This window comes from Puma concolor, chromosome B4 (assembly GCF_028749965.1).
Source record: "Puma concolor isolate L17-30 chromosome B4, mPumCon1.1.hap2, whole genome shotgun sequence".
NCBI classification, from domain to species: Eukaryota; Metazoa; Chordata; class Mammalia; order Carnivora; family Felidae; genus Puma; species Puma concolor.
Window position 1 is genome coordinate 25,858,368 of NC_141673.1, and position 13,265 is coordinate 25,871,632.

At 39.2% G+C, this 13,265-nt stretch overlaps 1 protein-coding gene across 3 annotated transcripts in view; it reads left to right on the plus strand.

Moving 5' to 3' along the window:
* The window catches only part of FGD6 (FYVE, RhoGEF and PH domain containing 6), a 115,761-nt gene that overhangs the window by 67,388 nt on the left and 35,108 nt on the right, over positions 1–13,265 (plus strand). For all 3 annotated transcript variants that reach the window (XM_086712623.1, XM_025926921.2, XM_086712624.1), the window contains 2 exons: positions 213–369; positions 2,329–2,416. In XM_086712623.1, coding sequence (XP_086568749.1) covers positions 213–369; positions 2,329–2,416 — 245 coding nt within the window. The remainder of the gene's footprint in view (positions 1–212; positions 370–2,328; positions 2,417–13,265) is intronic.

Here is a 13,265-nt window from a genome sequence, read left to right on the forward strand (position 1 = left end):
CAGGAGGACCGGTCAGAGGGCTGGCAAAGTCCAGGCAAGATGTGATGGCGGCAGTGGGAATGGTGAAGAGTAGGCATTTGGAGATAGGAAATATCTTACAAGAAGAGAAAAGAGGCGAAGCTGATGGCTTAGACTTGGGACTCTGCTCTTTATTAGATATGTTTTGGATACACTAATGACTCTTTTTATATTTTGTGTATTTCTTTTCTTAGGACTGAACAACACAGAATTGCTGATATCTTTGTAAAGAAGGGACCATATCTAAAAATGTACTCCACATACATCAAAGAATTTGATAAGAATATAGCTTTGCTGGATGAGCAGTGCAAGAAGAACCCAGCATTTGCTGCTGTTGTTAGAGAATTTGAGGTATTTTTGCTGCCATATAATGTTGAACCCTTTTTTCTTCTTTTGTTGTTTTTAAAGCTGTAATAATTTGCCATCGTTGAAAACAAAAAGATACTGATATTTAATTCCTTCAGAATCAAAGAGGAAATTAAACAAATTAAAAGGTGAAAAAGTATGTACCAGATTTAATTTTGAAAATCTTTTATTGCATGTTAGAATACTTTAATGGGTCTTTTTTTTTAATTGTGAGGAAATACACACAAAATAAAACAACCATCTTAACCATTTTTAAGTGTATAGTTCAGTAGTGTTAAGTTCATTCATACTGTTTTGCAACCAATCTCTAGAACTCTTCATTTTACATTGCAAAACTGAAACTATACCTAAAACAACTCCCTATCCTCCCCTCCCTCACCCCCGGTGACCACCATTCTACCTACTGTCTCCATGGATTTGACTATTCTAGAAACATTTCTTATTTCTAACTCAGCCTTTCCTTTTCTTCTTCTAACAACTAATCTACAATGATGGGTAGGAAATATAATTTGTTTCCCTTTAGATAAATAAATGACACAGGTTCAATGTCAAAGTTAGGAAAAATTAATAACGTTTTATAGCCAAAGCTTTTGTGTTTAAGTCCTTCCCCCAGTCTTGGATAAAATGTGAATTATTATATGTTTGAATACTTACTTCTCTCTTTTGAAACTAAAAAAAAATTCCAGTCATGCAAAGGTTTTAGAGGTATTATGATATTGCTGATTTCTTATTTTTACGTTAGACACGTAATTAAACTTTAAAATCATTTGTTGTCTTTTTTCTGGGTTTTTTTTTCCTTTTCCTCTCCTGATGTCTTCATGTTGTTAAGAAAGGAAGTGTGATTTATGTAGCTATGGCAACTGATAATTGACCCAGGGTTTCATCAGTGTCCAGAGAATTAATTGTTCTGTTGTCTTGGCAGCAAAAGAAAACATAAGACAGGAAAATTAACTGTCTTGGTTAATGATGCTTGCATGGTAGATGCTTTCTTAAATGCAATATCATTATTATTTTGTAAGTATTCTGTGTACCAGACCCTAGAGGTGCGTATCTAGAAAAAGATGAAACAATCTGAGCAAATCTTAAAAAACTCTTCCCCACCCACCTGAGCTGGGGAAGAAGTGCAGAGCATCTTAGGATGCAGGAACATTTTCACTCAGCCATTTTGATGCCACCTCACAGTAAATTCCTGTGTCGGAGAATGTGTGGGAGGCCCAGGGTTGGGCTGAAGTGTCTGTTGTACTTACTTAGGAAAAGAGCTTTCAAGGCAGAATCAGTTGTCATTTTGATCAAATCAAAATGGCTCCGGAATCAAAGTTTCTATATACACTGATTTGGGAGCTGTCTTTTATGGCCATTCATCTGAGAAAGAAATTTTACATCCATTGGGCTTATTAGAGAAGATACACATAGCTAGGCTACTTTTCAGGTCATCTTTCACTTCTGCAATTCTCCCCACTACCACTTGTTGTTATCGTAAGTACATTGACCATAGACTCTGATTATTATTTGAATCCAGTTCCCAGTAGATTGATTTCTGTCACCTTATCTTCAGTGCCATGCATTTCTCTCTTGCTCGTTGGGTTTGTGCTTGTGAAAACACTGGCAGAGGCTCTGCTAAGTGGCAGCTGCAGAGTGTGGTGCTCTCTAATTGATCTAGAGCACAGGCTGCAGCCACCACTGTCTGTGAGAGGGCCGTGAACAAATGATCGCAGTGAGCCTGTGACTTCAGAGACCTACCTGCAGAAAAGGGTGGGCTAGGTGCTGAGTGGGCTATGGTTTCACTCTTAGCATAACAGCTGAGCCTTAAGTTACAGCAGGCTTTTCCATGAATCCCCTTCCACAGTTGATGACCACCTCAAGTTTGGCTTCCTGGGCACTTGAATCTGGGTCCCATGCTTTTTAGAAGAATGCCTGTTGACTTTGGATACCTTTTCCTTTCAGATGAGCCCACGCTGTGCTAATCTGGCCCTCAAGCACTACCTACTCAAGCCAGTTCAGAGGATCCCCCAGTACAGGCTGCTGCTGACAGGTAGGCTTCTCTGACAGTTTGCCAACCAACCAGTTCTTTGATCAGTTCTTTGATCATCCCTGCATGCATTCTCTGCGTGGGCATTATTCTTACATGTACATCATACCATCCCAACCCCACATCCCTGTGACATTTTACCTGATTAATATTATTAATCCCAAGAATGACCTTTCCCAGCTGCTCAAGAATGAGGTTTAGGGAGTCACTCACACATATTTGTTGCCCTGGTCACTTACCTCAGAGGGTTGTAAGGACTGATTAATGAACTATGTGCTTAGAATGGTGCTTTGGTCATACTAAGTTCTAAACCAGTATCGGCTGCTATTAATAATAGTAGTATCCTTATCGTCATCATCATCATGTTGTTCTCATGATCATTATCTATATCTTCTAGTAGACTGTAAGCTTCAAGATTACAGGGCTGTGTCTATCTGGCTTACTCCTATAACTGTTAAAAAAAAAAAAAAAAGGGAAGAAGAAGCCAAGAGGCTATGATTTGAGTGAAGGTATACACTGTGCTCAGGGCTTTATATTCCTTGGCCCTTCCAAGTCTTCACCGTAGCCATCCATATATCACGGTATTATTTACATAGATGTAATAATAGAGATAAGTGGTTTGGTGTCACAGAAAAGCTAGTACAGTCTCACACCAAGTCTAGTGTCTGACACATTCTGCTAGGTCCCCTGGAGTATTTGGTGAAATAATTGGATGTGCAGCAACTTAGTATATATATATTATGTGCATTAAGAATTGTGTCAAATGGATAAGAATATCAAAATTCCACCACAACTCTAAGTTCAGTCTGTAGTGATTTCATGTAAATAGATTTTGAGGTACTTGGTTCCTGTTGGTATTCTTAAGAAAGAGTGGACATGCTCCTTTCCTTCACTAAATCCTTTCTTGTGAGCCAAAAACTATATCGGATGTAGTACGTGTGAGTCCTGGAAAGCCAGAATTTCCTGATATTCCTTTAGGCAAAGCCTTCCAAGGTTGCCTTTTAAAAGACAAAGTGCTGTTGAGGAATGCCTGCCCTCAGCATCTGGAACTGGCCACTCTAGGTGTTTCAAGTGTGCAGTTTGAATTTCGAACTGTGAATCAAACACTAGATTTTTCTTTGGAATGCCATAAGGCAAACCAAATAATTTGAGGATATCCTGTCCATTTGTACTTTCTTTCCTCTGCTTTTGGCAGAGATTTAGAAAACACAGGACAAAAAGGAAGTACCAATGCATGTGTTGTGTTTTTGCTAGATAAATTCAATGCTGTGTCGTAAATGAAGCTGTTAAACGGCTTAGGCTGTTTCTACAGCTGTGGAGTGTTTTTAGTGGCAAAAGACTACTGTGGTTTCAAATGAGAGAAGGATAGAGCAAGATTCTGAAATTTTAATGTAAAAATGTTTCTCCCCCCACACTATGATTGATCTAAGTAAAGTTATACATTTAATTTATGATTCATGGAAGTTTGGTTTTAACTGAGAAGTGATGAAACAGCCAAAGTAAGCTTTAAAAATTATTTTTTAAGAGAACAGATTTCATGTATTTTATGATAGCAAATAGAATAATTATAACAATATACTGTAATAAAAGTTAAATGAATATGGTCTCTTTCATATCTTTTTTTTTTTTTTAATTGAAAGGCGGGGGTGGCAGTGCAAATGAGTGAAAGGCAGAGAAAGAGAATCCTGTGAGGGGCAGAGAGGGAGAGAAGCCAGGCTCGTGTTCATCCGAAGTGAGGCTCGTGCTCACCTGATTCAGGGATCGAGCTCACCCGATGCATGACTCAAACTCACAAACCGTGAGATGATGACCTGAGCCAAAGACAAACACTTAACTGATTGGGTGCCTCATCTTCCTCTCCTATCTTATTATACTATGGTGACCCTTCTTATGATGATGTGAAATGAAAAAATGCCTACATGATGAGATGAAGTGAGATGAATGACATTAGGCACTGTGTATCCCTAGGCTGCTGTTGACCTTATGTGACATGTTAGAAGGATCTTCTGCCTCCTTACACTCACAGCTGTTGACTTGGTTAACTGAAACTTTAGAGAGTGAAAGTATGGATAAGGGGTACTACTGTATTTGGTGCCTTGTGAATTTGCTAGTATTTTTGTAATTTGAAAATTGGTTCCGTAATTTGATTATGAACTCCTCAAGGTCAAGGAGTGGGTCTTTTACCAATAATTTAGTGCACTTCAATTTCTCTGGATCAGTTTTGATTACATTGGAAGCCATTCAGGAAATAATATTGGCTGCTTTTAAGATAGGTTTAAAATATCCCGTTAAGCTAAAACATCTTTAGCCTAAAGGATGACATTGAGATAAAGAATTTCAGAGATGATGTCTTCTCCTAAAGGAAGACATATTTAGGGGCTCCTGGGTGGCTCAGTCAGTTAAGTGTCTGACTCTTGATTTCAGCTCCAGTCATGATCTTGCAGTTTTTGAGTTTGAGCCCTGCATCTGGCTCCACGCTGACAGTGCAGAGCCTGCTTGGGATTCTCTCTCTTCCTCTTTCTCTGCCCCTCCTCCGCTCTCTCTCAAAATAAACTTTAAATAGGCTTAGGCCTTTTATTTTTTATTTTTTTTTTTTTAATTTTTTTTTTTTCAACGTTTATTTATTTTTGGAACAGAGAGAGACAGAGCATGAACGGGGGAGGGGCAGAGAGAGAGGGGGAGACACAGAATCGGAAACAGGCTCCAGGCTCTGAGCCATCAGCCCAGAGCCTGACGCGGGGCTCGAACTCACGGACCGCGAGATCGCGACCTGGCTGAAGTCGGACGCTCAACCGACTGCGCCACCCAGGCGCCCCAACTTAGGCCTTTTAAAAATAATAATAAAAAATAAAAATAATGGAAGACATATTCCGAGAGGTGAATTGTCCTTCCCCAAACTACACAGATAGTACTGAAGTATACACATGGTCCTAGAATCCTATAAGGACATATGGAGGCTGTGATGCTAAGGGTTTGTTTATATTTTTATTTAAAATTCTGATTTTCCAGGGACGCCTGGGTGGCTCAGTTGGTTAAGTGTCTGACTTCGGCTCAGGTCATGATCTCACTGTTTGTGAATTCGGGCCCTGCATCGGGTGCTGTGCTAACTGCTCAGAGCCTGAAGCCTGCTTTGGATTCTGTGTCTCCCTCTCTCTCTGCCTCTCCCCAGCTTACACTCAGTCTTTCTCTCAGGAATAAGTAAACATTAAAAAGAATTTTTTTTTTTACTTTGATTTTCCGGTACTCATTTTTGTTATATTCTGATTACTCCCTATTTTGCAAGATATTTCTACAGTTGCTATCAAAGTGCTCCCTGTCTATACACTTAAATTTTTAGAAGTTGGATTTTAAATCTTTAGGTTTGCATCTATTCAAACGGGATCCTCATTTTTTGGATAAACAAGCTCAGTGTTTTAATCCTTTGAACAACCTTGTGGGGTTATATAACTTTCATTTTCATTTTAGAATTTGGAGTAATTCCAAGAGCACAAAATATATAGGAACAGAGAGGAACAGCAAGACTATTTGGGGCAACTTTTAACAACTTTGATTTAGTAATGAGTTTCAGGCAGACTAGGGGAAGGATCCCTGCCTGACTCAGTATAGATATGTGACCCCCTTGGTTTCAGGAGGGAAAGACTGAGAAATGTAGAGATGAAGTACAGATAAGATAGGATAGTTTCTTTTGGAATCCTTTTAAAGAAAGGTGGATGGAAATCCCCAGATACTGCAACCTGCCCCTACTAGTCAGACAACCATCCTGTTGTCTTGCAGAATTTTCTTCCTGGACATAATTTGGCTTTTAGTTGGATATTTGACTTAGCTTTGTCTTCCTTCAGCATAGTGAAAAGCACTTTCAACTAAATTCCTGGTAGTACTTTTTTTTTTTTAACTCAACTCAAAATAAGATTAAAGAAAATGCATATGTTGTATAATAAATGCTTAATATTAGAATTATTTTATTTAAAAGGTAAAATAAAGTAACTGGTTTACTTAATTTAAGTAGGAAAACTTATAAATTTTACCTTTATATTGGCCACTCAAAGCAAGTGGATCTAGTCAGATCTTGAAATCTATGTTGGGCCCAGAACCTGTTTGCAGTTAAGAGCCTGAGAGTCTTTTTTTTTTTTTTAATTTTTTTTATGTTTATTTATTTTTAAGAGACAGAGTGTGAGCGGAGGAGGGGCAGAGAGAGAGGGAAACACAGAATCCGAAGTAGGCTCCAGGCTCTGAGCTGTCAGCAGAGAGCATGATGCAGGGCTTGAACCCACAAACTGTGAGATCATGACCAGAGCTGAAGTCAGATGCTTAACCGACTGAGACACCCAGGTGCCCCAGGAGCATGAGAGTCTTGAGGCAGCAGTGAAGAAGTAATGGAAAGAAACAGGTGCTACTGTAGGAGCAACATTAATTGTTTACCTCTGTTTATTTCCTTCCTCATCTCTTCAGTGTTGAGACCGTCTTTATTATCCTGATTCTGTGTCTGTCATAGACTCTGGCACATAACAGGAACTCAGTGAGCTGAAAGGCTTAGGGAGTTAAACATTGTTCCTTTTTATAAGGTTGAGAATCCCCATGCTGTGGTGTCAATTAATGTTTCATGGATGAGTAGGTCAATAAATTATTAAGAGTTGAAACGTTCTTCCAGTTACCCAAGCACAAAATTGTGGAAAGGACTGAAATACTTCCCTTTCCTCTTCTTTTCTCTCTCATAGGATATGCTGACCAGTTTTCCTTTGCCTCTGATTCCTGCTGTTTCCATTTCCCTTGTTCTAGGCCAGGCCTTCCTAAACTCCTGTGAAATTGTGGCAGTATCTTCCTTCTGGTCATGCTACCTCTTATCACCACCACCACCCCTGGCACATTGTCACTTAATCTCTTTTCCAAGGATACCAAAAGGAAAAACCCACTCCTGTGTCTCTCCTGTTCACACACCACCACCACCACACTCACAGTACTGACACCAGATGTGTAGTTTAGTCCCATACTAGGCAATTATCTTTAACATCAGCTAGGTGTCCTACAATTTGATTCAATTCAGGCACTATCTACCTGGAAATAGTGCCAGATTCTACAGATCAAGTGCTCCATCCCACAAGACTACCCCCCTGCAAACTTCACATGCCATTCAACATGTCCCAGGTTGTCACCTGTATTTCTTTTCTTTTCTTTTTTTTAACATTTATTCATTTTGAGAGACAGAGCGTGAGCAGGAGAGGGGCAGAGAGAGAGGGAGACACAGAATCTGAAGCAGGCTCCAGGCTCTGAGCTGTCAACACAGAGCCCAATGGGCTCAAACTCATGAACCACGAAATCATGACCTGAGCTGAAGTCTGACGCTCAATCGACTGAGCCACGCAGGCGCCCCACCTGTATTTCTGATCAACCAGCTATAAATCTGGGTTCCCCTGATTCTCTCCTTGGATTCACTACTTTGCCAGAATGGCTCATAGAACTCAGAGTAACACTTATTTACATTTGCTGGTTTATTTTTAAAGGATATGGTAAAAGCGGGGGGCTTCAGTCAGTTAAGTGTCTGACACTTGGTTTCAGCTCAGGTCATGATCTCATGGTTTGTGAGTTTGAGCCCCACATCAGGCTCCATGCTGACAGTGCGGAGCCTGCTTGATATTCTCTCTCTGACCCTCCCCCACTCGCTTGCACACTCTCTCTCTCTCTCTCTCTCTCTCTCTCTCTCTCTGTCTCAAAAATAAATAAATAAATAAATAAATAATTTTTTTAAAGGTATGATGAAGGAAAAAAGTGACTATCTAGATGGAAGGGATGCATAGGGAAAAGTATATGGGAAGGATCTTGGAGCTTCCATGCCCTCTCTGGGTACCACTCTCCCAGCACCTCCACATGTTCAGCAACCAGAAACTCTAACCCCTATACTTCAGAATTTTAATGAAGGCTTCATCATGTGGTCATGATCCAATATTAACTCCACTTCTAGCCCTCTTCCCTTCCTATAGGATGGAGAGTAGGGCTGAAAGTTTCAAGCTTATAATCATGGCTTGATCTTTCTGGTGACCAGCCCTTATCTAGGAGCTATTCAGGAGCCCACCCAGAGTCAGCTCATTATAACAAAAGACATTCCTATCACCTAGGAAGTTTCAGAGGATTTAGGAGTTCTGTCAGAACTAGGGTCAGAGGCCAGATGTTAGAACAAAAGATGCTCCTAGTGCTCTTATCACTTAGAAAATCACAAGGGTTTTAGCAGCCCTGCCAGGAACTGGGAGGAGAGCCCAGGAAAGTTGAAAACTTACATTATCCTACCATAATAGCAGATACCTGTCATTTGCCCAAACCCATAGAATATACCACACCAAGAGTAAATCCTAATGTAAACTATCGGCTTTGGGAGGAGTGGGGGGTTGTGATGTGTCAATGTAGCTTCCTCTATTCTAACAAACATACCACTCTGGTGGAGGATATTGGTAATGGGAATGTCTGTGCATGTCTGGGGCAGAGGGTATATGGGAAATCTCTATGCCTTTCTCTCAGGTCTGCTATGAACATAAAATCACTCTAAAAAAAAAGTCTTAATGGAGGGGGGGGGACATTATTATTCACAATACAAAGGCCACATGTTATAACCCAGAATTTCCCAAACTTTGTTTTCCTTTGCTCTAACTGCAATAGGTTTTTTTACTCTGTACTGAAAGATGTCCTCAAGGCCAGATTCTGTCTTTCATTAATCAATATTTATATGGACTGAACTTGAGCCGGACACCTGTATACACTGGCCAACACCAAGGTGGTCCTTGCTCTGGTGGAGCTTCTAGTCCTCCTCTTTGGGGCCATGCCCAACCACTGAGGCTTTCACCAAGAGCGTCCTCTCCTCGAGTCCTGAAAATTAAACTGATCTCGTCATTTGTTTGAGTGACTATATTTTGAGGATTTGTTTTTGTAAGGGTCTTTTGTGCCTATTAAAAAATACATAAGTATTATAAAACATCGTTCTTCTTTATCTTCTACCATCCAGAGATGACTATCATAGATCCTTTTAGGTTTTTTTTGTCTCTGTGTTATATGCAGTATAAATTTTTCCAACAAAAAAAACCTTTTATTTGTGGAAAGTTACTACATTGGTGTTGAAAAAAGTTAAATCAGTGAGGATCATGTTGAGAAAGTAAAATAAAATGAAAAACATAATTTAAAAATTCCTCTGAAATATCTTTTCCATTTCTATATTTAGGAGGAAAAAACAGTCCTTTGAACTTTGATTAAATTTGGATCAGGTAGTTTTCTTTGATCTTGTTCTAAATATTTATGTTATAAGTGACTAACGACATATTATATTACTTTTCCTGTAATCTTTGCCTTTAGTCTGGGATGGTATTAACTCCCTCTAGGTTTTAGAAATCCAGGATTTCCCATGTTGGTAGAAAATGGGATATTAAAAACATCTGTTATAGTGTTCTGAAGCTATTAATTTGAGCTATGAACAGACTAATAAGCAGATTCAACAAAAGATCACAGTCAAATTAATGCATGACTTTTAAAAAATTCTTACTGAAAAATGAAACTTCTGCTTAGCAAATATTTGTTTTATAACCCAGGGCTAATTGTCTTCCTCAAAGTCATTCTAACACTTTCTCTAGGGCAGAACGTGATGAAAGGTGGGGCTGTCCCAATCACCAGCCAAGGAATTTAGTTTCTGAAGAACCCAAAGACCCTGATGTAAGGCAGTGATAATATTCAGAATTCCTGTTGTTATTAGCTCAACTCTCAACATGTTACAATTAATTTTTTAATTATGGTTGTGAACAAGGTATTTTGAGAGATGGTATTTAATAAATTCTATCCATGAAATATCTTAGTACTGTGGAAATATTTAGTACTATGGAAAGACTTTAGGATATAAGCACATTTCATCTGCCTGTTCTATTAAATTATAACTTTTATTTGAATGTTTTTAAGCTTATTTATTTATTTTGAGAGAGAGACAGAGAGAGCAAGCAGGGGAGAGGCAGAAAGAGAGGGAGAGAGAGAATCCCAAGCAGGCTCCGCACTGTCAGCACAGAGCCTGACATGGGGCTCAAACCCACAAACCATGAGACCATGATCTGAGCTGAAACCAAAAGTTGGATGCTCAATCCGACTGAGCCTCCCAGGCACCCCTAAATTATAGCATTTAAATGTAATCTCACTTTCTCTACAGAATAGAGGTTCTTAACCTTTTTTATGCCTGGATCCCTCTGGTAATCTGGTGAGGTCTATGGATCTCTTAGAATACTTTTTTTAAAGTTACAGAATAATATACATAAGATTAAAAGGAACCAATTAGCCTGAAATACAGTTATTAAAATAGTTTTATAGTGTTACATAGTAATACATGTGCTACTTTAGTAATGCATTAAAAAGATCTGGTGGTAGATATAAGAACTACCATGATTTTGATATAGTGGTGATGGTAAACAGTATTTTGAGATATCTGCAACAACTGTGATGTGATAATAAAAAATTATGTGACTTCCCTGGTGGTAAAGTCATTGGTATCATTGGTAATACTGTGGTTTGTTGCCTACATTCACAATAGAAGGAAATTCTGTATTTCATGTCGAAGTTAGTGAAAATATTGTTTGTTTTTTTGTTCTTTGCCCATCCAAGTTTGTAGATCCCCAGAACTGTACCCACAGACATCATTGTAAAGTCATTCTTTGTTCTAGTTCTCTGTGTATGTTTGACTCAGATTCCCTGTAGATAGCCAAATGCCTCTATCATTGAAACTTGCCTTGCCAAAGATCCAGCAAGCTGACTGAGTTTTCCTCTTAGTGTTTGTTAGTCATGGGCTTACATCGGGAACTGTTCCCATTGAAGAAAATGCTGAAATTCACTCAAACTTGAATTCACTTTAGTGTTTGTATTTGCTTTATTCTTTTCTTGGCTATTCTTTGGCTAATAAAATAAAATATACTTAGTTCCCTAAACCTAAATTTGTTCTTTGTTGATAATTAGGGTGGTAAGGACCAAATATGGATAAGAACTTCTGTAAATGAAACTTCACTGTGCCAAAACCATTTCTGTACCTTTGAGATTGTCACCTAGTAAACTGGCAGGCCTAAGGGCTGGAAAATGTATCCATGGAAAAAAGCAGTATCAACCAAGTCAAAATAATGGATGTTTACTTTTGTTGAGAGACTTCCTACCGTTTGGATTCCTCTAAGGGCATCCTGGATATGCCTAGCCAGTCTGTCCCAATAAAAAGGGACCACAGGAAGATTCTGTCCATTGTAAAATCTGCTACACAATTTTGCGTAAGATGAGCCCGTGGAGTTAGATTTAGTTTGTAAGTCCTTTGGGCATGCCACCTCAGGAACAGGGCCCTGACCCAAAGTCTAGCATAGACCAGGGCTGCCTCATTGGCTATGTCCTGTACAAGGGCTTTGGCTGATGTCCAGGTCCAGCCTGCACTCTGCTCGACATCTTGTGTGCTCTGGGTGGGAGTGCATCAGCCCAGGAGAGGTGGCCTTTTCTAATTCACAGAAAGGCATGGGCTGCTTTCTGAGAGCCCAGAAAGGTCACTTTTTCTAATTCAGACAAGCACTGTATGTACAAGAGGCAGCCCGGGGCCACATTTCAAGGACCAGAATAGAATTAATATTTGAGAGGCAAGAGAATGAGAGTAGGGGCCTGAGTACTTTTACACTAGTCAGACCCTCAAGGTATTATCTCAACTGCTTAGTAAAGTAGAAAGCAAGAAGTGGTTACCCTAAATGGAGTATCATTTAGTCCACCATAAATTCAGGAAACATTTATTGAATATGTACCAGACCTTGTTCTAGGTACTGGAATCGAGGATAATTCAAGCTCCTTGTCTTCATGAAGCCCACAGTTTAGCAAAATAGAGTACATCATTAAAGAATATTCTGGGAGGGAAACATCAGCCAATACATATCCTACAACGTCAATAATTAAAAGCACATAATCCCATTGCAAGCATAGACCTATTGAAACACCAGCATTCTTCTTAGAACTAGGACAAACAATCCTAAAATTTGTATGGAACCACAAAGACCCTGAATAGCCAAAGTAAAGTTGAAAAAGAAAGCCAAAGCTGGAGGCATCACAATTCTGGACTTTAGCCTGTACTACAAAGCTGTAGTCATCAAGATAGTATGGTATTGGAACAAAAACAGACGCATAGACCAATGGAATAATATAGAGAATCCAGAATCAGACCCACAAATGTATGGCCAACTAATCTTTGACAAATCAGGAAAGAGTATCCACTGGAAAAAAGACAGTCTCTTCAGTAAATGGTTCTGGGAGAACTGGACAGCAACATCCAGAAGAATGAAACTGGACCACTTTCTTACACCATACACAAAAATAAACTCAAAATGAATGAAAGACCTAAATGTGAGACATGAAACCATCAAAATCCTAGAGGAGAAAAACAGGCAACAACCTCTTTGACCTCAGCCACAGCAACTTCTTATTTGACATGTCTCCAAAGACAAGGGAAATAAAAGCAAAAAAGAACTATTGGGACATCCTCAAGATAAAAAGCTTCTGCACAGCAAAGGAAACAATTAGCAAAACCAAATGGCAACCAACAGAATGGGAGAAGATACTTGTAAATGACATATCAGATAAAAGGTTAGTATCCAAAATCTATAAAGAACTTACCAAACTTAACACCTGAAAAACAAATAAGCCAGGGAAGAAATGGGCAGAAGACATGAATAGACAATTTTCCAAAGAAGACATCCAGATGGCTAACAGACACATGAAGAGATGCTCAACATCACTCATCATCAGGGAAATACAAATCAAAACCACATTGAGATACCGCCTCACACCAGAGTGGCTAAAATTAACTCAGGCAACAACAGATGTTGAC